The sequence below is a fragment of the Acartia tonsa genome, chromosome 14, assembly GCF_053477335.1.
Source record: "Acartia tonsa isolate MP-2025a chromosome 14, ASM5347733v1, whole genome shotgun sequence".
Taxonomy (NCBI): Eukaryota; Metazoa; Arthropoda; class Copepoda; order Calanoida; family Acartiidae; genus Acartia; species Acartia tonsa.
In genome coordinates, this window is record NC_137273.1 from 7,983,068 (window position 1) to 8,009,825 (window position 26,758).

Consider the following 26,758-nt stretch of genomic DNA (forward strand, 5'->3'; position numbering starts at 1 on the left):
GATAAAATATACCGGCCAGGCGGGATATAAAGCTATAGACAGAAAACGGCAAAAAAAGACATCCTGTTACTTATATAATGATTAAAGAGGGTTAAAATTTATTCAAGAATCTTCACCCCAGTGTAAAATTTTAAGTAACAATTTAGAGGGGAGAAATAAACACAGGTGAATCTGCGAGTGTATAAAAAAATCACAGCAAATTCTTGAGTATTCTTAGTGGCAAAGCTACTCTATATATGATAGTGTCTGTCTGTCCTTTCTTGTGTCTGTAACGCAGCACTTTATTCGTTTACTAGCGGCTACGCCCCTAGAGGTCTCTAGGGGCACTTGAGGAGAGGGTAATCGAATTTGAAATTCTTATTTTAGATTTTAAAAGAAAAAGTTAATTTTTGGGGGGGGGGTTGAGATTTTTTCTAGGGGCGATTTCTCTTGGGAGGGTCGTGGTACCCTCCCCTAAAAAAGTTATAAACCTTCCCGGGACCTATGAGAAGCTACCCTGTTAAGGAGAACCCAATCGGTTCAGCGGTTAGCGAGATCCTTCGATACAGACAAAAAAAGCTTACTACTTTATATAATAGGATATAACTAATCCATAATTTTAACTCAACTAAAATAACCTTCGTTTTTTTCTCTCTCCTAATGAATGTCTATAGATTCGCTTATCATTATGAACGCCTTCGTTACAATTGGATGTAATTGTGCTTGTTTTTTTTATATGATTCAAATGTAGTCTTAAAACTTTCAGTCAAATCCCCTTCTCCCCCAAAGCTCTTTTAAATGAATTAAATAACTTTTTAAATGTTTATTCTATTTCTACAATAAACTTGCCAAGGACCAAAACTAAGCTTTCCCTAAATTATAGGCTTTTTCCACGAGACTTTATTTAAAAAAAAACACGAAATATTAATATTTACTTTTAGCCATTAATTCTTAATAAGGTTTACGTTTGTTTGACTTTATGGTAACATTTAATTACTTAATAAAACTTCATTAAATTATTTTAAATTTTAACAAGGATAATTATGTTCAATAGTCATTCTCAAATAAATAACTAAATAACCAAGTCTTTTTAAAATGTTATTGAAACACTAGATATCCTATTATATAAAGTAGTAAGCGTTTTTGTCTGTCCCGAAGGATCTCGCTAGCCGCTTAACCTATATTGTTATCCTTTACAGTGAAGCTTCTTATAGGTCCTAGGAATGTTTTAAACTATTTTTTAGGAGGGTGTCTTCACCCTCCTCCCCCCAAAAAATATTTTTAAAAACTTTTTTTAACACAAATTTCAAATGGGATGAGGTCGACTTTTCCCCCTCCTACCTGAATTGCCCCTAGAGGCTTCTAGGGGGTGTACTAATATAAAATAGTGGTAGGTTAGAACGAACAATAATTTATTGTAGATTATTATAATTAGTTATTGATAAAGAGGGAGGTAGGTTGTGCTAAAATTCCGTAGATGTGTGAGTTTTAAGACTTAAAACAGTAAAAGAACGATAAAATTTATGTTAACTTTTTAAAAAATTTGTCTGTAGTTCTTTTCAATGAGGAATACACATATTAAATGAATATTATTCTTCTACTACCGTTTTTAAGCCTTAAAACTCACACCTTTACACGGAATTTTATCACAACCTACCTCCCCCTTGATATGCAACGTATTAAAAAATTTCCAAAGACCGTTAGATTGAAGTACGTACCAAGTGATAAGAGTAGTTACGCCACTAAAACTAAATTCAAACCTGGGCTGTAAAGTAGCTTTCAACCTCTTTATCCAAACATGCCGTATCAACCTTCACATTTGCACCAAAAGCATCCGCTTGGTCACTTACGCCAGGTAAACTTTTCGGATCTTCACCGCCACTAACAGCAGACGCTGTTTTCTTTGAGCTGCTCTTGTTCAGGTAATAAGATGGTGTGTGAAGCTTGTATTCTTCCATGCCGGCTTTTTACAAGAAAAAAGCACGCTAGCAGACACGCTTTCAAGATGGAGAAGGGTAAGGTTTGCAAAGGGTAAGGGGGGAGGGGGGCTGATTTTTCGAAGATTTTCTAGTTTTACATTTCGCACATTTTTGTGTAATTGTCTTTCGAGGCCATTATCGCTAGAAAATGTTCAATACGTCCCCGGCGCCGCTTCTTAACATTTTTTCTTTTAGATTCACTTAATATGTATTTTTTTCTCTCAAAGTAATTTGAGGGAATTTGTACTTTGGTCAATCCGCTCACTTTGACCGCTTGCAAGCGAGTGAGATTTGAATTTTAGAAATGGGGAAATTACAAGAGTTAGGAGAGAGAGCGATTGCGTAATTGTATGCGCGCATACAGGACAAGAGACAAAGGTTTTTAAAAACGCAGCGATGTTTCATCAGAGATCTTGGGGGATAAGATAATTGACGATAAATTAATGCAATCTATATATTACGTAAACTAGATAGACCCTTCAGCAAAATTTGTTTTGGTGAAGTAGATTTAAATTTAACCAGTCAATGTAAATGTAATAGATACTCTAATTATCTGAGCTAACAAATGAAAGAATGTGTTAAAACTAGGTAACAGAAAAATTTGAGATCCTAAAAAGTCCATGCAGCGGTAAGAAAGTTCTTTCAATGCAAACAATTGTTCAGTTTATATACTCGATCCCTTTTCGAGCAAAAATTGCTGTAGTTTGTCATTTAACTAATCTAGAATTAACATAGCTATTTGAATCATTTTATAGCTCCCACGAAAAAAATTCTTTCAGGTATTTCATTTGTGGATCTAAAGGGGCAAGACAAAGGCCGATGAATTGATGTCCATTCCCAATAATGATACACAAAGTTACTATCTGTAGATTAGAATTAGAGGTTGAAACGTTTAAACACTCAAATTTATAAATCAACTAATCAAATTCATTAAAGTCACAAAGTTAACCAGGCAACGAATAAGAAAACATTGATTTAAAACTTTAGGGTCTAGTGTAATATGCAGTCTATTGTTTCCTATCTCTCTAGTGCAAGTACTCTAATGGATATTGAATAAGTGGATATTGTGAGAGATTTCCGAAAACGATGATAAATTACTTTAGATTACGATTACTGGTCAGCACGTTTCTACACTCAACTTAACCCTTAACAGTCGGGACCCTTGCAACACCTTAATCGTTCCAGGGGGGGTGGGGGGGCTTGAGCTATTAGAGCTAGAGGGTAAACATATTTGTGCAAGTTCTCTGATAATGAATTTCCCACCTTAAGTAAGTCAATTTTTGCTTCCTTCACCCTTTTATTCAACAACCTTTGTTTTTAGGTCCTTTTTTTACTTAAAATTTTCAAAATGCTGTAATTTTCTTATTTTTGAAGCCAGATGAAATTTTTTTGCAGAAAATGTTTATCTTTATGTAAATGTTATATTAGAAATATCAAAATATAAAATTCAGCGGCCGCAGCTGTACTTGACCGCTGCCAGCCGCCGCAGATCTTTATAAAAATTTAATGCGTTATGTAAAATTTGAAGTCCCTAAGTCAAAAATTGCGGCCACAGGAGCCTTTTAAAGATTTCTGGAGAGCTGGAGGATCATACCTGGAACCTAAAATTGACTTGAACACCTGTATTTAATATGAAGATGTACTACTAGAGGATATTTTAGTATTTTAGTAAGATCAAATGCTTTGTTTGAGTCAACAAAATATTTTTGCTCTTAACCTGGATGACCCTGTCATGTTTGCTGGTATCCTGTGCCCGCCAGGATAGAGATATTAAAAAAATTTCAACTTTCAGTTATGTGTCATACCCATACTTAAAAAGTCACGCAGTTTGGGCTCTTTATCTTTCACACACAGAAAATGAGATAAAACCGGTTTGGGGGGAGGGGGGCTTTACCACTGCCATCCCGACCGTTAAGGTTTAATACACAAACAAATTAAAATTCACTCAAGTCCCTAAAGTTATTAAGTCAATAAATATGAAAAAGTTATTGTAAATTTTAGGAACTAGTGTATTAAACAGCTTATTGTCCGCTTTATCTGTATTTCTGTGGGTGTACAAATAATCCCACCAATAATTTTAATTTTGACAGACCGCATTTATGCGATAAACCTGTCCTTGTTTATGGCGCCATAAAAAACAATCAAAATTAACTGATTTAAGATCAATCAAATACAAAATATTTATTAATTTAATGTTTATTGTATAAAAACTGAGTATTACATATATTTTAAAAATATAAGATAAATTGTACTTCAGAATTTAAGTCTTTATAATAAGAGGATATTTTTCTCTAATGCATTAAAAAATATATAAACATTTATTTTTCAATAAAATATTTATTAAACCAAAAAATCTAGATATATTATGAAGAACTAAAAATTAGAAAAAGGCTTAAATTCAAATGTAGTAGGTACATTTTACTAAAATTACCTCACATAAAAAATCTTTTAAATACATAGGAATGTCAATTTAAAATCATAAGTAGAGCATATATTTGTCTCATCAAATTTTAGACAGTTTTCTTATTTTTTAATCGAGGAAAATTGTCTGAACTCCGATGCATATTTGTATTCAGTATAGCTCAGAACCGGTTATAATCCAACGGATATTATTCGGATTCGAAGCAATACTCAATTTTGATAGAATACATATCTTTAATTAAAGATAAAATACTAAAAAGATAAAAGAATGTCAATTTTAAAATCTAATATCACATTATGAGTTGATAAAACAGGGATTTAAAGGATATAACATCTAAAGATACGTTGTTATTCTATTCATGTTTCAGTTTAATATGTGTTTTTTTAACAATGATTTTAGAGGAAAGGGGAATTGATTAGTTGAAGGAGGGGGGGATCAACCATCATTAGCCTCTCCTTTTCCCTATCTTAAGGAAAGACCACACAAATAAACTAAAACCATTTTTAAATAACTTTGTAAATAAACTAGCTTAAAACCATCCCGGGAACTTGAATCGTTTGATTGTTTAAAATATTTTTATGTGTAAGAAATAGGCATAAAAATACGAAAATTGTAATAAACTTTATTTTTCTTCAGATATCATATCCCCTTAGATCCCTGGTAGACATGAAATATTTGGAATATTGCTGCAGCATAATATAACTATATCTCCATCAGATTCATAACACCCTGAAATATAAAATATTTGGAATATTGCTGCAGCATAATATAACTATATATCTCCATAAGATTCATAACACCCTGAAATATAAAATATTTGGAATATTGATGCAGCATAATATAACTCTATATCTCCATCAGATTCATAACACCCTGAAACATAAAATATTTGGAATATTGCTGCAGCATAATATAACTCTATATCTCCATCAGATTCATAACACCCTGAAATATAAAAACAAATTTATGACTTTATTATGTTCTTGCATAAAATATTACACATAACATAAATTAGGCTGTTTTACTATCCCCGTAAAATGTTGGATTTTTTAGTAGTCATCAAATAAACCAACAGATCTATAGTATAGATGTATATACAGATAACTACCTCTCCCTTCCTTTTTCAATGCCCTTTATCGTCTGCTTCCAAATTATTTTCTGCTACTTGAATGTGCTAATATAAGTTACACCATTGGTTTATTTTCAATGACCCAATTGAGAGTTGGAATAAGGTCACTGCGATGGGGATATAAAGTTATTTAACCCTTTCTCGACCAAGTATTTTACTCTAATAATAAATAAACCTATAATATTGTTCCATATTGCCTGAAACTTTTTACAGTCCAGTTACAAAATTGTAATTACTACAAAAAAAATTGAATAAAAGGTTGTGTGATTTTTTCCAAATTCTCACCAAAAACAAGGTACAATAAAATCCATATGAGTAATATTTGATCTTGATGATTGCAGATTATTTGTAGGGCCTTTTAATTCCGCCAGTTATTAAGAAGTAAGAATATGGCGCTAAGCCGTTTGTCTGCTTCCTTAGTTTGTCGAATAGATTACATTCTGACAAAAGGTGTAGTTGAACGAAATGCATTTGTATCTGAAATTAGTGAACCAAATATATTCCCCTATATTAGGGTTTAAATCACATTTTGATGGCTTATATTTGAAAAAAAATTTCTACCTTGCAGTTTTCGAATATCAAGAAATGAAAATCATATTCTTGTGATATATAATATCATTATGCATTTATGATTTATGCATAACTTTTAACAAAACAGCACAAGTATTTTAATGGTGTCCTTTTGTGTGTTATTTACCTAACCTATATTCTACAAAAAACCTTTAAAGTTTGACTACTCCAACTATCCAAACTCGTTAAATGTACTTTATGCAAATAACCCTTTTACTTGGAACAAATTTTTTATCATACCTGAAGCTTGTTCTTTTCAAGACCAGATCTTCCAGGAGAATGAAGAAAATGCCCAGGATCACTAAACTTACTCCGACTAAAAAAGATAAATATTTAAAGGAACTTTGTATAACAAATATCCTTATAATTAGGTAACAAAATAATTAATTTCATTAAAAACAGTTTTAACAACATAATTTAGTATTCAAATATTAGATAAACGCAGCAGTTAAAAAAGATGTTAAATACTAATGCTTTATCCACAATAAAAGGAATTTCCCGTGGAGGGGCGTACATAGATTTAAAGTCTCTTGTCATATCCCTGGGAATTTACACAAAAAAACCTCTATCTTTCATAGCTGATGAAAAATTATTATTGTTATTTGACCCTGTGAGACAAACGGACATACAAACCACAATTATAGAGTAGCTGCGCTGTTTTTAAATCAATTACCTATATCAAACATAATAATATCCATACTAAAAAGTCCAATGTGGAACAAATACATGATAAGGATCTCAGAACTGCGCAGGATTAATGCTTTTCCAGGTGGCACCCATGACAGTGCTGAAACATACAAAACATCGCTTTATGTTATTAGGTATATTGTTTAGACCCGCTGCATTAACGCAATTGGTCTGGTCGGCTTTAAGTATAGACCACACCGCGTCATTCTAGAGACGTTAAAACGGTACCTACTGCTATTAAGTCAGGCGCATGACATCAAAATAAAGAGTAAGCAGAATGCCTTGGCCCATAACAGGCGCAACTAATTACCATTTACATTTAGGACTTCGAGACAAAGGTCGTGCAATCAAAGGGATGGTTGTCTATTGGGCGAAAGAACGACGCTTTACACCGCAACTATAAAACACACATTATGTTTCAAGTTGAGTGGAGATGTCTAGAACCCGAAACGACAACAAGCCCCCTAGAGGTCAATTCTCTCCTGTTAAGATACCCAAGAAGAACTCAAATGCCTCGCGAAAGTCAAACTTACAATATTAGCAAGTAACTAGACCTTTACAAAGACTCACAAAGCCAATCTGCAAATAAGGGACTCACCAAACCTTTATATCAGGATGGCGTTTATTTTTCTGTTGGATGTATAAATTTTTTCTAATGACTGGGTAAGTCAAAATTTTGTTTTATTTGTGCATTTACTAATATCCCTACGTCTAAATAAGATCTCGCTAAAAATGTTGATTGTACTTCAAGTAATTTCTTTTTCTATTAATTAAGAGCCTATTTAAGTATCAAATATTACACTTAGTCCCCCTCTCACCCAATTTTGATTTTAATTTTAAAAGGAAGTCATTTTTTCTAGAAAGCGTGGGATTACCCTTCCCAAAATAGTTATAAACCTTCCCCGGATCTATGATAACACTACGTCGCAAAGGATAACCATATAGGTTCGGCGGTTGGAAAGATTCTTTGGCACACACAGACAGACATACTGTTACTTTTTTTATAATGCCGGAGCAGCAACATTTTTGGTGGAGCCGGATCCGGAGCCATATTTTTCGTTAAGAACGGCTCATGCTCCGGATTAGCTAAAAATGAGTTTTTAAAGTAATATTATAATTTGACAATGGTCTATTTCCATATAATAAACTGAAAAACTATTGTTAATTACAAATAGACACACATCCTTCTACTTTTATATAGCTTTAATCAAATAAAAGCAAAATATTTTATATTATTTATTTTATTTTATCAAAATCAATGATAAAAAAAAATTTATATATTAATTTTAAGGTAGGAGCCGGAGCCGCATCAAAATTATACGGCTCCGACACCCTGATGATAAGGACTATATACAAAATATACCTTTAGTCATTAGAAGAGTGGCCACACTTCCAATAAATCCAATTAAAATACTCATTCCAAGTTCAAATATCTAAAGAAACATATAAAGTATTACTGAAATTAGTAAATATCTGAAACTGTTGCATAAAATAACCTACAACTCAGACTTTAATATGGGAATAAAATAGCCTAATACCATTGCCAGAGCTATATGAAGCCCTCAGTTCAGAGGTCCGTAGAAACGTATATAAGACTGTTAATCACTTTAGTTAAGTCGAGAATACATAAATTAAAGATTTTATAACATATTCCTTAAAAATTATGACAACATTCATATATCTTCACAAAAAATTTCCACAAGGTTAAACTTAATTTAGTGTAAAAATTCAACATGGACGTAAGAACTTACTTATGGCAGTGATTTTAGGGGTTGATACACTTGATTATATCAAACTGTCCCAGGAATCCTCATGCACTTTTTGATACAACCTTACTGTCCTGTCCATCGCGTATTAAAAAAGCTCACCAAATTCATGGAGTTGATCTGATTTGACATGGTAAAGTAACCAATAGCAGACACAAAACACCCGCCAAGACCATACCAAAACACGAGCACTAAAAACAAAAATTCATAACCATTGGGATAGGGAATAATACTGGTACCCAAAGTTTAATAAACATGTTCTCTCATTTGATAACTCAAAATATTTGGGTACTTTTAACTTAAACTATTGCATTCTAAAGGGTGTTTCAAGAGAAATGTCTTTTAAATAACTTAATTATGCATAGAAAATGCTTTATATATTTGGAAAACATGTAAAATGTAAAAAAAACATGTTCTGTTGAAATAATCATTTTCTCGTATTCATTCGAATCCGGTGGATAGGAAATAACTATTAAATATTCGAAACCTAAATTTTTTTTTTCCATTTTACCCCCCCCCCCCATGGCAAATTTTACCCCCGGGGTAAAATTTTTTTTTTTGGGGGGGGGGAATTTGCGCCATTTTACTCCACCCTTAAAAAATGTTTCTCCCCCCCCAAATAAAAAAGCTTGGACACCCCAGGTCCTAAAAATGTAAAAATGGTTCAAACCTGAGTAATGAACGTTTTTGCATTGTCTGGTCAGAATCAGAAGATAAGCTAAAAATAGCATATGTCAAAATTCAACTTTTTAAATTAAAAAATAGGTTAATATTTGATTCAAAATAAGAGGAGACTAGTATTTAGAACAGTAAGAATTAAGAATTTCGACCATGCCATTCACTAAAAAGGAACGCATAAGATTTTTACGAAATAAAAGCTACCAGAATTTTTAAATCGTATGATTACTTATCGCATTTTCGTAATAATGAACATATGGGAATAAGTTTCCAACTTATTCTGTCAATAGGTTATACAAATCACATTGCAATAGTTGAAAGAGAAATTTCAAGTATTGCCTTGAATCAATTATTGTCAGAATATTTGGAATACCCATTTCAGCTTGACCAATATTACGTATATACGATAAATAACTATTCTAGATATTTATATTAAGTAGGTATCCCTAAACCTATTTACAAACAATTAATTAAAAACCCATGTCCATACATTATCTATCCATAGTTTATACCTGAAAGAACTGGAACAGCCAGAGCTGCAAAAATGCCGAGAACATCAATTCCGGGTGTAGAAATGTCGTCTTTTCTAACTTCGTCAGCTGATTCTAAGGTGGAAACTTGCGATGACGTCACATACATTCCAAAGTTAGCTCCCATTGATGACTGAAAATTAATAACTTTATGTTTAACTTAAAAGCCCTTACATGTCCTTAATTTTTTTCACAGATTTTTTTAGGGAGGTTGGGTTTATTTTCTCTAGTGGGGCTTTCTCTTGGAAGGGTGGATATACCCTCCCCCAAAATACTTATTAACCTTCCTAGGAAAAATGAAAAGCTTCACTGTAAAGAAGAACTGTATTAGTCCGGCCGTTATCGAATTTCTTCGAAACACACATAAATAAAGACAAAAATATCGCTTTACTGCAGGTTTCTCCTACTTTTATAACATGACTGACAACCATCCAATCATTTTAAGACTAGGGTTGGGCCGGATTTTTTGGCCGGATACCGGATATACGGCTGATTTCAAACGCCGGATATCCGGTAACCGGCCGGATATCCGGTTATCCGGACAAATTACCAGATACTAAAGTAGCAAAAAAAAATTTCTTCAGAAATCTTATATAAATTTACATAAAGTCAAACTTGTTCAGAAAAAATGTTCTTCTAGCTTCAATAATAAGAAAATTATAGCCATTTAAAAGGGGGGGGGCGAAAGTGACACTTTTTGAAACCAAAACTAAGAGTCAACAAAGGAACTGAACAAAAAAAAGGGTTACAGGTCTGAGATTTTGCATGGCAGTTGCTTTATAGGGGTACAATATGGAACTGTGAAGAAACGGCGGCGCAACCGCCGAAAACCGCCGTTTCCCGCCGTAATTTTTGTTGACTTTTCTCGGCGGTTTTCGGCGGTTGCGCCGCCGTTTCTTCACAGTTCCATATTGTACCCCTATAAAGCAACTGCCATGCAAAATGTCAGACCTGTAACACTTTTTTTAGTTGAGTTCCTTTGACTTTTAGTTTTGGTTTCAAAAAGTGTCACTTTCGCCCCCCCCCTTTTAAAAAGCAGAGATTTTTGGTGTAAAGTATAAAAAATTATAGAGCCGGATATCCGGCCGGATAGTTTCAATATCCGGTATCCGGCCAGATATTGAAAATGGCCGGATATCCGGCCACACCGGATATCCGGCCAAACCCTATTTAAGACCTTCGTTTTTTTCAACATTTCGTAACCATATTGTATGCAATGGCATACCTCAATTAATTTATACCTGATTAAAAAGAAACGGCCAACCAATAACATTTAGCTGAGAAACAAAATCTTCTGAAGGATAATACTCAAGATTTCCAACACTAATAAGTATTCAAATTATTGATTATTATAAAATAGGACAAGTATATGAATAGGTAGCGAGGCATGCAGAAACATTAATATACAAGCATTTCCGGGAGGGAGAGGATATTGGGCTGTTTATACCTATAGTAACCAGAGTTTATTAATAACCTTTTCTTATTCGCTGGCTTTATAACTTTGGGTACTTTAATTGAAATTGATAGTTGGTTCACAAAGATGAGTGTCCAAGCGTTTCAATCCCTTATTGTAATCTATAGAAAGGAGTAATTTTGTGTATCATCATTGGGAATGTAAATCAATTTATCAGCCATTATCTTTTCCCTTTTGATCCCTAGTTTTACCTGAGAGTGGTTGAATTGTCAAATTGAAGGTAGGGCTCTAATAAACTTTCCTGGAAAACAATAAAATTATGTCTTATTAAATAATAAATAAGTTCTAAAATTTGAAGAATCGCATTGTACTATAGACAGCTTTCCGCGGATATTGAAATGAACAATTTTAATAATAAAACCAGTTTTTTAAGACAGATGGGCCGAAGGCTCGTGCTTACAAAACTAGTTTTTATTTTATGATTTTTATTTTAATATTCGCGGAAAATTTTCTGTAGTATTATGCTATAAATTATTTTTCAGTGTGGCTAAGACCCGGTTCTAATCTTGCGGATATTAATTGGTTTCGAAGCCATACTTGCATTAGTTTCCATTTTCATAATGATGACTTAGCATAAACTTCAAGAAAGAAAGAATTGTTTAATTTTTAGTATTATTATGCAATATTATGTACATTTAGATTCATTGGTTATTAGCTGACAATATGCATTCTTGTTGGGTACATTAAATAATAGTACTTAAATCATACTACCTTGCAATTTTAAATAAAACTGAAAGGAGGTAGAGTAATGCACTTTAAAGAATATTATTAAATATCATTTAGAAATAAAGTCCATTTAAAAAAAAATAATAATAATAGAAAAAGGTTTAACAATCAATAAATGGATACTTATATCTTTTAAGAAAGTTTCTTCTATTCTTTCCTAGATATAAAATTTTACAATCATCTCCCAATTAACACATATGCTTCCTTTGTTTTAATAAAAACATTTTTCTCAGTACATAAAAACATTTAAATTAAACTTACAGGGTTAAATATTCTTGCTGGTCTTGTGATCAAAATTACAGCAGTCATAATCACACATCCAGATAAAAACCTAAAAAAGTCATTATTACAACGAGAACCTAGTGATCTCAATATAATGAGGGCTTTGCATAATTACTTGGATGGTTTTAAACTATTCTTTCAATTGTTGGAGTCGTCAACTAATTAGGAGGTAAAATAATTTAAACCAATTCAATAAAAATAATAAAACAAACAAGGCAAAATTTGCAAGGTGGTTTACCTTGAAGTGGTCAGTGGAGAACAGAACCCCTTACTTTTAGATAAATCCAAATAATATGGTTTATTTGTTTAGGTTTTACTGGGCAAGCTGCATAGTCCCCCCCCTCCCTTTATTTTTTTTCGAAATAAGAAAGTGGTTGGTTGTTCTGTGCTCGCTTTACACTTTGAGGGATAGCTCTGTTTACCTTATGACACCAAAATGTTCTTGCAGAACTAAGCTCGAGAGAACAATTCCAAACACTGGAGCTGAAAAAAAATATCTTTTTAAGGCGATTCTTTTTTTAAACGAAAACCAAAAATGTTTGGACAAACGGACAATGTTAATTATGTGGAGGAAATAGATTAGTTAAGCATATTGAATCTTAATGGTTAGGTACTGTCTGTCCATTTGCAAGGGCCTAGATTTCATCGTAATTTTAGTTATGTTAGAATCGTCCCTTTTATTTATAACTTGCATGATGATTCCTTAAACAATGAAGTATATTATGATATTATTTGTGTAACAATTCTATAATTGTATCATGTATAGCATGCATAAAAGTAAAACCAGAAGGCACATCAATTCTAAATAGATTCACTTCGCACTAGAAACCCTTTTTTACCTAAAACTTTTTCACTAAATATAGGTTTAAAATTAATAGGTAGAACATTTCTAATAAAAAAAAAATACCTGAGTAAAATATGGCTGCAGCATCTGTGAGGGGTAATCTCTGGATAGCCAGAAAGGTACCAAGTATTAATACTCCAGATACAATACCTAGATATCCATATTAAATCTCTGGATAGCCAGAAAGGTACCAAATATTAATACTCTAGATACAATACCTAGACATCTATAATAAATGTACAGCGATTTTTGTCTGCTCTATGAAGCTTAAAGGGCGAATATAGGTTTGATATAATATGAGCTTATTTCAAAGGTGCCATTATATAGATTATAAATAACTTAAAGATATTGACATATCTAATTGTATAAGTCTGTTTATAGCCCAAAACCTGTCTAACTCAAGATAATATGTAATTAGTGTGGTTCCCTAAGAACTCAAACACCCTAGCATCACACAAGGCTTCGTAGCAAGGTTGAATTAAAAAGCTTTCGTTAAAGGATAGTCGTAATAACGTGGAAACCAATTAATCAGGGGTAAATATACCCTCCTTCTACCTTCATACAAATTATATAAAGTAAAATATTTAAAAGTTTAAAAAAACATCAAATAATGTAAAAAGTAAAAAAAAAATAATCGATAAAATTTTCTTGGATGGAAGAATGATTTCAAATCCCTGTTTTTTTAAGGTTCGTGTGTGTGTGTGTTAAAATGGCGTACTTGAGGGTTTTTATATTTTCCAGAATTAACCAATGATCTTTGTACAGAAAATAAACTTTAAGACGTATTATTTACCCTAGTCAAAACTATTGCCGTACTTTTACGCAAATTAATTTTACTTTTTTTAAAAATTGAATTAAAGAGTATATAATCTAAAATAATAAACATTTAAATTATCATTTAAGATGCGTGCCATTGTAATAGTCAATCAAACTTAAGCAAAATAGTAAAAAAAAAGTCTTGTAAAGGGCTAAAATAAACCGTTTGTCGTCAATCTCATTTATCATATGTTCAATTGAAACAGAAAATTGCAAAATCTACCTAAGGATTTTTTTGAATTTTTAAATTTGGCATAGATATTCTAAAAGTATGAAATGGCACCTTTCATATAAGCTCATATCATATCAAACCTATATTCGCCCTTTAAGATCTCGTTAACCGCTAGCCCTAATTAACCGGAATTAATAGTCCTTTGATGATTTATAGCTATTGAAAGGGGGGAGGGGAGGAGACATTATCCTCTTAGAAATTCTGATAAAAGCCACTCTATAAAAGAAAAAATATGAGAGGACCAATTCCTGACATTTTGCTTCGCCCCAGCATTCTAAGAGCGAAGCAAAAACCATATAACACAAAAAAGATATCAAGATGCATTGATAATGATTTATAAGATAGAAATATTTATGCAATAGTTAATAGTTAAAAATGGTCAAACTAAAAATTTATCTTTAAGATTTACATATATCAACTTAAATTATTTTGTAAGATTAGAATGACTAATATCAAATGACAAAAGCAAGAGTAATTAAGTCCATAAAAAGCTCAACATTAAACCTAATATATTTTGAAAGAAAAGCTAATTTCATGGAAAGACCTTTTAAATATGATACAGTCAATTTACATAGTTGTGATCGACGGGCTGACTGACGTACAGACAAACTTTATTAATGAAATAGCTTCGCTTTTTTAAGTTATAAGGCTTCCTGATGCAATTCATTGTTGTGATGTAATCATCTCTATATTTTAAGAATATTAAATTCAGCATGAATAAACTAAAATATTATGCATTATAAACGTTTAATAGCGCAGTTACTCTAAAATTCGGGTGTTTTTTTTTAAAGTAATAAGGTAAGCTTCAATAACATTCTTTCTTTTGGACGGATTTGAAAAGTATTTGAAAAAATCTACATGAGCTATAAAAAAAATGTTGTTTTCATTGATTTTCTGACAATAACTGCTAAAAATGATGAATTACATTTCTCCTTAAACCTTCTCCTTATTGATTCTGTAATACCTTAACTATAACTAGCGGCTACACCCCTAGAGGCCTCTAGTGGCACTTGAAAAATTTGTTTTTTATTTCAAGTATATAACTTGAGAAATAAGTAATTTCTATGTTGAGTTCAAGTCTCTAGGCGAATTTTTTTCTCTCGATTTTTATATGATTTTTCTTGGGAGGGTGGTAGTACCCTTCCCCAAAATAGTTATAAACCTTCCCAGGACCTATGATATGAAAAGCTACCCTGTTAAGGAGAACCCGATCGGTTCAGCGGTTAGCGAGATCCTTCGGTACAAACATACAAACAAACAGACAGTCAGACAGACATCCTGTTACTTCAGTATAAGGATATATATAGAATATTTTTGTATTATTTCATAAGCAGAAATATCTAGAAGAGGATTAATATTATTTTAAAATATTAAAGATTATTATTATGAATTTATGGTAGGTATTGATGCAATTTTTCTTTTATGAAAACATTTTTAATCTTTTATTAAAAGTGTAAATCGTTCTAACAAAAATATTATGGCTTCACTAAAAATTTCCCAAGGTACATTTAAGCCCGCAAAAATGGCGTAATTGATAACGCGTCGCCTTACTGTCTGAGAGAGGAAATATCAAGTTCTAGTCTGCAAAACACCACGTCATACTAGAGACGTTAAAAATGATATCTACTGTTCATATGCCAGTTGCATAACATTAAAGTTGAGAATAGGGAATATGCAACCCTAATATAGGTACACTAATTACCCTGAACTGGATCTTTTAAATCATTTCAATGGTGCGCCAAATCGGGGTGCGCCGAATTTCAGCCAATCACAGCGCAGCATTTCGTAAAATGCTGTGCTCTCATTGGTGGAAAGTTGGCTCACCCCGATTTGGCGCCCAATTGAAATGATTTAAAGATCCAGCTCTGCACAGTTATGAATTTCAGACAAAAGGTTGGTTGTCAGCTGGGTGTAACTTGAACTAATACCAAATTATGTTTGGACAAAAAAGGTGACATTGCTAATCTTAGATTTCCAAATGGCAAAGTAACGACAAATAAATTGCAAAGTAATGGCAAAGTAATAGCATAGTAATGGCAAATTAATGGCAACACAAAAACAAAGTAACAGCAAAGTATCAGCATAGTAACCGCAAAGTAATGGTTTAGTAATGACAAAGTAATAGCAAAGTAATGGCAAAGTAATTACAAAGAAACAGCAAAGTAACATCAAAGTAATGGCAAAGTAGTAAAAGCAAAATAATGGCAAGGTAATAGCATGATAACAGCAAAGTTATGACAAAGTAATAGAAAAGTAATGCCACAGTAATGGCAAAGTAAAAGCAAATTAATGACAAAGTAACATCATAGTAAATAATAGCAAAGTATTTGCAAAGTATCTTACCTTGGAGAATTACTCTTATAGTAGTAGTCGTGGGGCCCGGAATAGGATTACTCCGTGTGAATAGTAATAATGGCAAAGTAATTGTTACTTGTACTAAACATCTGAAATCAAAACAAGGATGATAGCATCAATTATTAGTGCAGCTGAAGTTAAATATAAGATTAAATTGTAAAATAGACGTGGGTAACTGTATAATCAAAAAATCCCGTGGGGGGGGGGGGGAGGGGGTATTTCTCCCTGAATACAAGAATGCATTTTTTTTGGGGGGGGGGGGAGTAGGGGTTGTTTCCCCATTTCCCTAAAAACCTACAGATCTAAAGAGTAGCTACGCTATATCTAAATTGCAATGATATGTAAAAAAAAAAGAAATCATTGTTTTGTTTATTCTTATCATCTTTCTAATAAATCAATGCTAAAGCTTTAAAAGATTAATTTTAGAATCCCTGTCATGCTTGTATACCCAGGAAGGGAGGAAACACTGGACTGTAAATTAAATTGGTACTTTTTGCGAAAACAAATTTAAATACTTTAATTTAACTTTGATTGGTTGATTCCATATTATTAGTGTCTAAACTTTTCAACCAACAATTATAATCTACAAGAGGAGTAGATCTAAGATCAATTTCTCGTTTATTGTCTTATCTTTTAATAGCCCTGTTGTTTACCTGACAAATATAAGACTCCAAGAGTTGACCCCGACAAGAAATCTTGTAAGAATATGGCTGATTGATAGCAGGGTTCCAGCTACAAATAAGACATGTTGTTTAAAAAGGGAATAGTAGCTTTCGCATTATTTCGTAAAATTATAGCAAGCTTCCAGTCAAAGCGCTTATTAAGTCTGACTGTTCTTAATGTTGACCAAATGCATAGTATAATTAAACGCATATTTAAAAACAGTTTGACCTATTAAGCGCATTTGACTAGAATCTTACTTACAACTTTACGAAAGGGGTAGTTTCACGAAAAGCATTTGAACTTAATTTAGTGAACCGTATATATTTTCTTGGTTAATTGGTTAAACTACACTTATATAGCATACCTACATTTGAAAGAATTACAATTTTCTACTACGTAGTTTTTAAAATATCAAGACTTGAAAATCGTCTTCTTAAATTGCATATATCACAAAAAGACGATTTTCAAGTCTTGTTATTTTCAAAACTACGTGGTAGAAAATAGAAATTCTTTCAAATATATGCCATATAAATATAGTCTAACCCATTAACTAGCAAAAAAATATGCGGTTCACTAAATTAAGTTTATATGCATTTCGTGAAACTACCCCTTTTGAAAAGCTACTATTTACTTAATACTTTACAGGGTGGATGGGAACATTGGATTGTAAATTACACTAGTTTTTAAAGTTTTATAGCAACTTTTTATTGTTCCTTTAATTCAAACAGCAGTGTGTATTCTGCACAAGATTCCTTTATTTCCCCTAACTAAATATTTTTTATTCCTCCCCCCTCCCCTTTAGCAGGGTCAATTTTACAGACTATACACCCCTGAATTTAAATCTACAGGAGAAGTTGTTCATCATATTAAGATTTTTTTCAATAAAAAAAATAGAGATATGAGAAGAAAAAAAAATCTTTTAATGTGGGAGGGGGAAGGGGTGGATAATTCGAACCTTCAACGTGTACAATAAATGGAACGGATAAATTTAAAGACTACGTTTTAAAAACTACCGAGTTACTTATGTAGTTACATAAATAATGAGAAAGGCTAAAATAAAGAACACAGATTATTCTAGTTATAGAGTAGCTGTAGTACTAATAATATAAATAATTACCTAGAATTAAATAGAAATTATAATATCCTAGATATTGAGAACACGGATTATTCTAGTTATAGAGTAGCTGTACTACTAATATCAAAAATAACTACCTAGAATTATATAGAAATATCCTAGATATTGAGAACACCCATTTTCTTCTATTTTAAGATCAGACGGAGATCTACAATTTTTGTTATCTATACATAAAAGTAACTGTCTGTGTGTGTGTACAGTTAGATGACTCTAGGGGCGCAGGTGCTGATCCTTGCACACATGTAAATGGTTTTCTGTCTGTGTACAACTAAGGATCTTAATTACCACTGGACCAAAGGGTTTTCCATTACGAAAAACTTTCTTATGTGAACAGAGACTATTTTGAAGATTGTTAATGAAATCACTGAAATCACAAGAAAAATCATCCCTGGAAATACCCTACCATCCCAATTTTTTTTACTTCTCTTTAAAAATAGAGTTTGAGTGGAGGGTCAGCCCGCCACACCCCCATCTTTCTTGTACCATGCAAGTAAAACTTCCAGACAAAAGCAATTCAATCAAACGCGCTTTCACCCTTCCCCCTCTATTGATTAATGTATAACAATCCTGTTTCTTATATTTGAACTTGAATCTCCATTTGGCACTGTGTTTCCGTTACCCACTGAAGCTTCTCTGAAAATAAAGGAGGAATGGGGTATTATCATTCTCATTTAAACAAAAACTCATTTTTATGCTAAAATGTGGTTTAATTTTGGTTTTTTAATTTTCATTTTTCTCCCTGAGGTAGTCATTTATTTCCCTGAGGTAATTATGCTTTCTTTTAGTAATTAATAAAAACTTACTAACATCAATGCTCCTTTGTTATTTTAGACTCTCTAATTAATACAATTTAAACTGTTAATATATTAGTATGTTTTATGAACTAAAAATTTTTCAAAAAAAAAAAAAATTCTAAAATCTTCAAAAAAAAAAAAAAAAATCTTTAAAAAAAAAAATCAAAAATCTTCTAAAAATATTTTCATATAAATATGACTGTATAGACATGGGAACTTCAGTCGTGCGGGGCTTGTGGCGCAGAACTGAGATTCTGTTCACCGGTTGCCATCAAAGCTTGTGGTGCAGAACTGAGATTCTGTTCACCGGTTGCCATGCTTGGGGGGAAAAAAATGACTTCATCGGGTATAAAAATGACTACCACAGGGAAATAAATGATACCTCAGGGAAATAAATGACTACCTCAGGGAGAAAAAAGAATACATCCACTATTTAAGGGGTCATTTATGTGAGAATGTGAATTTAGATATTTAATCTTAATTTTGTTCTAATTTTAGCCAGGGAGGAAGAGGACATTTGGGCTGTTTATTTCACTAGTCCCCTTAGTCAAGTTGGCTTAACTTTCGGGACTTTTTATTAAATCTTAACTAGTTGTGTTTTTAAGTTGAGTGTCTCAAAACGTTTCAACTACTCATTAGGAGTAATTTTGTGCATTATTGGGGATGTACATCAATTTATCGGTCATTGTCTTATCCCTTTATGTCCCTGGTATTGGCGAAGCTACATTATAGCCAATATTGTACGTACATATACCTGCCTATAATGCCTAGAAGGATAAGGTATTATCTCTCGGCTCCTATCAAATATACGACTAAAACTTTTTCTTTAACTCACTTGTCTTTGTTTGTCATTCTTATATGTCATAGAAAAACTTTAGGATACATAGCTAGATTAAAATATAGATAGGTAAATGAATGATTGGATATAGATGAATAATATTTATTGATAGGTAAATGAACGGATATAAATAAATAATGTATACAGATAGGTAAATGAATGGATATAAATGAATAGGTAATGTATATAGATACTCAAATAGGTAAATGAATGGATGCATATCTGTTTTTCTTTATTTGTTAATAATTCTGATATGTAATTGCAAAACTAAAGGATAGATAGATAACAAGATGTAGAATAGATGAATATATATGATATAGATAGGTAAATAAATGGATGCATACCTGGTTTTCTCTATTTGTTTATCATTCTGATATGTCATGGCAAAACTTGGATAATCTCCCTCTGCAACTACAATAATATAAAATTAACAAGGATGACAACATACATAAGAAGCGAAGCACAGAAAACAAGTCACTACTGTAGCATTACGGTCAGACAGACATAAAATATGATTTATAGAATAGATGCTCAAAATAAAGAATCTTTAATTTAATAGATATAGAATATGTGGATATTTTGACAGGGGAAATATTGTCGTCAATTTAGGTTGCTAAGATGGGGGGGGGGGGGGTCAATGCAACCAAATCGTAATCAATGTATAAATGGCACTTAGAATTCGAATCGAACAAAAAGTTGGAAAAGTAACGGCTATAGTAAGTGCCATTTATACATTGATTACGAGATGGTTGCATTAACCCCCCCCCCCTTTAGTCACAGTCCGATATTGGTCAGGGGAGGGAAGGGAATGGAGTAAAGCCAAAGGGGTGAAGGATATCTTTATACTAGCCAGCTGGGAGAAACATTTAGTCAGGAATCTATCATAATATCCATGTATTCTATATCTATTGTAATAGAGTAGTATAATAACCATCTAACAATAACAACTCTTAGTAGTACTTGCTAATAAAGGACTAATAAAGATAGAAGTCGCTTAATAAAAATTGTCTAATGGAAAATTTAGAATGAATAAAATTTTAAAGAAAAGGGAACTGACGAGTTAAAACTTATTTTTAATTACTTGTAAATTTTCAACTTAGAAAAAGTGTACAAATGTAGGTATTGGTAATAGAGGTTAAAATATTAAAAAATTTAAGTTAACAAAAGACCAATCTATTTATTTTTTTAACAGCATAACTCTTTAGGGTACTAAAACTTGTTAACAAATAGTTAGGTACATTTATTTGTGCCATTATACTTTCCTTTAAAACAAAAAAATCCTCTAAATTATTTATAACCACTCTTATTTTAATTTCCCATCACCTTTGAAAAAAGTGTTGTCTCATTACTTTTAGAAAACAACTTTAGCAATTTCATCAAACAATAAGTGGACCCCTTAATTTCTACCCCCCTACCCCTTTCCAACACCTGTATATTATTCTTATAAAAAAAGCGTATTGGAAATGCTTCTTCAAGGTGTTACAATAAATAAATATGATATTGATGTCTAGGGGGGATATTTTTGATCTAATAGCCGGTAAGAAGGAAATCACTACAAAGTTAAAGTTGTGATTCAGCAATTTTCAATTAATGTAAGTAAAGGATACTAAAAGCCTCAAGTTATATTTTAAGTCCATCGATTTCAAAAGTATAACAGTTTAATTTCTTCTGAAAAAAAAACATGACTCAAATGACATTGAAAAAAAAACACCATTAAAATATTCCACATTAAGAAATTTTTTTAGCTCAAACTTGTATATTAACTTGCAGAAGAAACCAATGCTATTTGCCTCAAAATGATCATTGTTTGTAAAAAATATTGTACCCCTTTCGCCTATCTAGTATGCAAAAATTGTGAGCATTTTTTCTATCCCTATAGAACCTTTGTAAAAGATGGGATTTCCAAATAAAATTGAACAATGTCACAATTTAAAAAAAAATTTAAGCTGTTTCCCTCATATTGCATTTGAAGCACAAATAAACATATCATAGATGGTTATGTTAGATTAAGTGTTAGAAGGGCCCCGCAGGGAGCGTTCAACGTAAGGATAGCTCTCCCCCACTCATCCCACGCTAGCATAAGTTGCAAATAAAAATATAAAATAAGAAAAGGGGATTTAGAAAGCCAAAAACTAGTTTATAGTGAAAGCACCAAAATTCTTCATCTAAAATGGGGAGGGGTTTTAATGCAACCATCTTGTAATCAATGTATAAATGGCCCTTAGAATTCGAATTTCGATCTGAAATTTTGCTTGAGTAATCCTTGATAGGTCTATTTTCCCTAAATCGAACAAAAAGTTGAAAAAGTAACGGGCTAACGGCTCAGCCGTTTAGCCGTTTTTTTTCTGCTATTTTAGGGCATATCTGTCATAAATTACGTAGAAATCAACATTTTAAAACATATTTTTGCTTTAAATCATGTGAAATGATACAAAAAATATTGTTTTAGATTTCTAGTACCAGCAACTACCGGCTAGAATCGTTTGAAAACGTTTTGGAGAAGGAAAAAGTATAATGTGGAGATATGTTTCGTGATTTATTTCCATAGAAAAAAGCCAAAAAATGGCTAAACGGCTAAGCTGCCAGCCGTTAGCCCTTACTTTTCCAACTTTTTGTTCGATTTAGGGAAAATATACCTACCAAGGATTACTCATGCAAAATTTCATATCGAAATTCGAATTCTAGGTGCCATTTATACATTGATTACGAGATGGTTGCATTGCTTACCTACCTTTATTAATAAATAAGTTAAGTTTCTTGAATTGTGTACATTTTAATTTAGTCTTGAATACACATTAATTTCTTTGTTAAAATATATCTTAATAGGTTTTTGATCACCATAATTATCTATTAACTTGATTAAAAGACAATGATAGGATTTAACTAGGACAGTTATATCCATGAGTAGCACATCAATAACAAGCTTAGTTTTGGAAGATATATAAATAAATCTTGTTACAATTCATGACATATTAGATAGTTCCAGAAGGGTGCATAAGGGTATTGTAGAGGGTGTCAACTACCATCTTTAAAATTGATATTGGGAAGGCCTGTCTTCCACGTTTTTTCACCCCCTTAAGGCATCACCCCCCAACCTGACGAATCAATGTGCACGCCACTGGATAAATTAATCAACTGGATAACTTAATAAAGATTTCAAAGAATTTTATAATTGCTATGTTTATATATTATTTATCTGCTATAATGAAAGACAACTCAGTATTTATGAAATGTCATGGTTGGACACCACAAAGAAATTATTATCATTCACATGGACATTAGACAAAGATTGTTATCAACAGTTTTAGCAAAATCAGATTGTCAATGTATTTAAAGCAGTGGATAAGTATGTTCTTTCAATAAAGAGGGAGGTCATTTTCTAGTAAATCCTGTAAAGGTGTGTGTTATAAGGCCTAAAAATAGTAGTAGAACGATAAGGTGCTCTATATATTTGTATTCCCTATTGAATAGAACAATAGGGAAGAAATTTTTTTTTTTTGATAACTGTACCTGGAATATCTTTAAAAAATAAGAAATTTCTATCAAACGCTTTGTTTGGCTCAAACTGACAAAATTTTTTTAAAAATATAATTATAATAAATCAACCTGTAAAGAATGGCTTCTTCCTTTGTTTAATGGTATAGATTGTTCTTAACCTTTACCTTGTACCTATAGAAAACATTATTATTATAATTATATTTTTTTTAAATTTTTGTCAGTTTGAGCCAAACAAAGCGTTTGATAGAAATTTCATATTTTTTAAAGATATTCCAGGTACATTTATCAAAAAAAAAAAATATTTCTCTATTGTTCTATTCAATAGGGAATACAAATATATAGAGCACCTTATTATTCTACTTCTATTTTTAGGCCTTATAACACACACCTTTATGGGATTTACTAGAAAATGACCTCCCTCTTATTTAGAAACTTGGGTAATTGCTTCAAACATCAATGTATCCTCCTTTATCTTATTCCTTTAAATCAATGTAAAAGAATATTTATTGAATATTTATTCCAATCTTTGGTCATCTTAACAAATTAAAATTAATTTCTTTTGTGTTCTCAATGAGTTATTTTTCAATGGGATTTTACCAAAAGGGTTTATGGTGCTTTCCCTATCGACCAATAAAAATCTTTCCGATTTTTAAAATAAATTGAAAATGTATAGGATTCAGATTATTATATATTTTTAAAAGCCCTTTTCTTGTGATTTTCTATCGATTTTAATATGAGCACAACAACTCTATACTAAGAGCATATAAGTAAGTCTTTAACATTTTTTTACCTGAATACATAGAGGTAAGATCATCATCATGGCAATCTTTGAACACAGGATTATCCAGACCACTTTGTCCTTCCCTAAACACAAAGATGTCTGAGGCTTATAAGGTCCCTAATTATTTTTTAGGGGCTGGAGTTACTCTTTTTTGAAGCTACTAGCATGGAAACGACCAAGGACAACCTAGCATTCTAGATACGGGTAGAAAAAGGGGGGAGGCGGATGTGCCACTTTTTGAAACCAAAACTAAAAGACAACAAAGGAACTCTACTAAAAAAAGAGTTACAGGTCTGAGATTTTGCATGGCAGTTGCTTTATAGGGGTACAATATGGAACTGTGAAGAAACGGCAGCGCAACCGCCAAAAACCGCCGTTTCTTGCCAAATTTTTTTTGCAATTTATCGGCGGTTTGCACCGCCATTTCTTCACTGTTCCATATTGTAACCTTATAAAGCAACTGCCATGTAAAATCTCAGACCTGTAACTCTTTTTTTAGTTGAGTTCCTTTGACTTTTAGTTTTGGTTTCAAAAAGTGGCACATCCGCCTCCCCCCTTTGTTCAAACAATTACCATATCTGTTAAAATAACATACCCCAAGCAAATAAAGAAAGTAAGGATAAATGATTTATTTCTGTCAGGGGTAGGTCATCTGGGGGCTAAACTAAACATTACTTTATATCTAATTAAAATCAGTCTGTAAGTATTACCTGGTCATTTTAGAGACACAACTCTTATAGCTGTTTCTGCTAATTGCGCTGGTTCCACCAAGAGACTGAAAAAGTACATCAATAATTAAGGATATCAAAGTCCATAAAAACCTGGAAATCAACCATTATTGATTATTTTCTAGTGGTATAAACACTGATTGATTAACTTGATATTGCTACGTTTCTTATGGATATAATTATCCTTGTGTCGTAGCAACTCTATAATTGTATGATTCCTACCTTATAAGTCCTGCAGCTTCTAAATGACGCATAGGATGTGATACTTTTGAAGCTGGCTCCTCGAGAATGTATTCCTTCGGGACCTGGAAAATATTAGCAATATTAAAAAAAAAACCATTGGCCAGGGGGGGGGGGAGGAGACATTGGACTGTAAATCCAGGGACAAGGGAATGATATTCTGACAAACAACTCTTCAGTTATATGACAAAAACAAAATATACCACCAGATACTTTTACCTAAGGTTTCGTGATTTTTTGTTGAATTGTTGGTTAAAATAGCTACCCCTGCTGTAAATCCAATGACTTTGATTATGAAGGAGATGGATTTTAGGAAAATGTATCCAACCCCCTCTAACATAAAACAAATCTTGTCGTTTGTAATACACCACCGTAAAAGCTCATATCCCCCTAAATTTTGGCTTTAGAGGGATTTAAATTTTTTTCGAGAATTTGTTCTAGTTATCAAAGTTATGAAGCATTTCCTGATTCGTTTACTATAAAACTTTGGGGACTTAATTTAAAGCTTATTATGTCAATCTGTTGTACAATCTACATGTGGCGGAAAAGAAAGGTGATTAAATCACTTTAGGTAGTTGCTGAAAAAAATTATGACAACATCCATAAAAGCGAAGCTCTGAAACGATATAACAGACTAACATTAACTTTTGTTGAGTGTCAGAACTGAATATACAAAATAGAAAAAAAAGGTTTGACAAAAATATTCGTAAATTTGTTGCAAAACTTCTTAAATACAGAATTCTGTTTAAGGACATACTGACATTTTTAATACTTGATTATAGAGATGCTTTGCTCATAATATTGTACCTTATTGTAATAGGAATCCGTAATCAAAAAATCAGATCAATCGGATGTTTCTATCACATAAAAAAATTTTATTACATAAGTAAAAAAATCAACATTACGTACGGACATTCTGGTAACGATTATAGAGTTGCTACGCTTTCTAAATCGTACCTAACTACTACAGGAATCGCCATGCAAAGTTTGACAATTCTAACATGCCTAAATTAACGAATAAAAGCTAACTATCTCGGACGGACGGACCGACCCTAATTATAGAAAAGCTTCGATTTTAACAATCTACCTGGGTTTTCAAAGACTTCATTGCTTTTATTATCGGGCTCCATTTTCAAACAATATTAAAGCATTCTAATCATCTGAAAATAAATATTAAATTAATTTCATAAGATTTTCTTCTAAATAGGAAATTAAATGAACAATTTCAAATAGTAACTATTAAGTCAAAGATTTATAGCATTGTCTGTCTTTCCGTCCGTCTGAATTACACTAACTTGCCTTGTAACTTTTTACTTATAAACTGATTATAAGTATTTAAAGCTATCACGGAAGGGGAGGGGACATTTGGAAGTTTATTACGTTGTGTTGGCTTAACAACTTTGAAGACTTTTGATGAATTTTGATGGTTGGTTCAGTAAGTTGAAGCTGTAAGCGTTTCAACCATTAATTGTAATCAACAGGAGTCATTGGGAATGTATTATCCCTTTAGATCCCTGCGTGCTACTTAATAATAAAGGGGTAGTTTCACGAAATGCATTTGAACTTAATTTAGTGAACCGCATATTTTATCCTGGTTAAATGGTTAAACTAC

The 26,758-nt window shown here is 32.1% G+C and overlaps 2 protein-coding genes across 10 annotated transcripts in view; both read right to left on the bottom strand.

The window, feature by feature from the left end:
- LOC145306322 (uncharacterized) overlaps positions 1-2,217 on the bottom strand; it is a 228,818-nt gene extending 226,601 nt beyond the window's left edge. For all 4 annotated transcript variants that reach the window (XR_013874950.1, XR_013874951.1, XR_013874952.1 and 1 more), the window contains exon 1: positions 1,740-2,217. Coding sequence is in view for 1 of the 4 variants with exons in the window: in XM_080148405.1 (XP_080004531.1) it covers positions 1,740-1,937 (198 nt within the window). In the remaining 3 variants the exon portion in view is untranslated. The remainder of the gene's footprint in view (positions 1-1,739) is intronic.
- A 2,275-nt stretch (positions 2,218-4,492) lies between these two features.
- On the bottom strand, positions 4,493-26,323 carry LOC145306337 (uncharacterized). 6 transcript variants are annotated; one of them, XR_013874994.1, is made up of 22 exons: positions 26,234-26,323; positions 25,129-25,211; positions 24,889-24,953; positions 24,188-24,261; positions 20,244-20,310; positions 18,835-18,900; positions 18,345-18,415; positions 17,123-17,201; positions 16,458-16,558; positions 13,130-13,216; positions 12,645-12,705; positions 12,202-12,271; positions 11,406-11,455; positions 10,982-11,063; positions 9,723-9,873; positions 9,203-9,250; positions 8,635-8,723; positions 8,130-8,199; positions 6,753-6,866; positions 6,320-6,395; positions 5,264-5,325; positions 4,998-5,049 (listed from the first exon to the last, which is right to left on the bottom strand). XR_013874994.1 is itself a non-coding variant. In XM_080148426.1 (22 exons), exons 1-21 carry the CDS (start codon positions 26,274-26,276, stop codon positions 5,244-5,246), a joined length of 1,557 nt encoding a protein of 518 aa, XP_080004552.1. In that variant the 5' UTR covers positions 26,277-26,323; the 3' UTR covers positions 5,029-5,085; positions 5,228-5,243. The 6 variants fall into 6 exon arrangements, 4 of the variants coding, with proteins under 4 accessions (XP_080004550.1, XP_080004552.1, XP_080004551.1 ...); XR_013874995.1 differs by having other exon boundaries at positions 4,998-5,044; positions 5,259-5,325; XM_080148426.1 differs by lacking the exon at positions 5,264-5,325 and adding an exon at positions 5,228-5,253 and having other exon boundaries at positions 5,029-5,085.
- Between the last annotated feature and the right edge of the window lie 435 nt (positions 26,324-26,758).

Coding starts and splice junctions, on each gene's coding strand:
- LOC145306337 (XM_080148424.1), bottom strand. CDS start 26,276: ATGGAGCCCGATAATAAAAGCAATGAAGTCTTTGAAAACCCAG. Junction 13,217..16,457: donor TATAAGAGTAATTCTCCAAG/GTAAGATACTTT, acceptor ATGGATATCTAG/GTATTGTATCTGGAGTATTA. Junction 12,272..12,644: donor GAACATTTTGGTGTCATAAG/GTAAACAGAGCT, acceptor TGACTTTTTTAG/GTTTTTATCTGGATGTGTGA.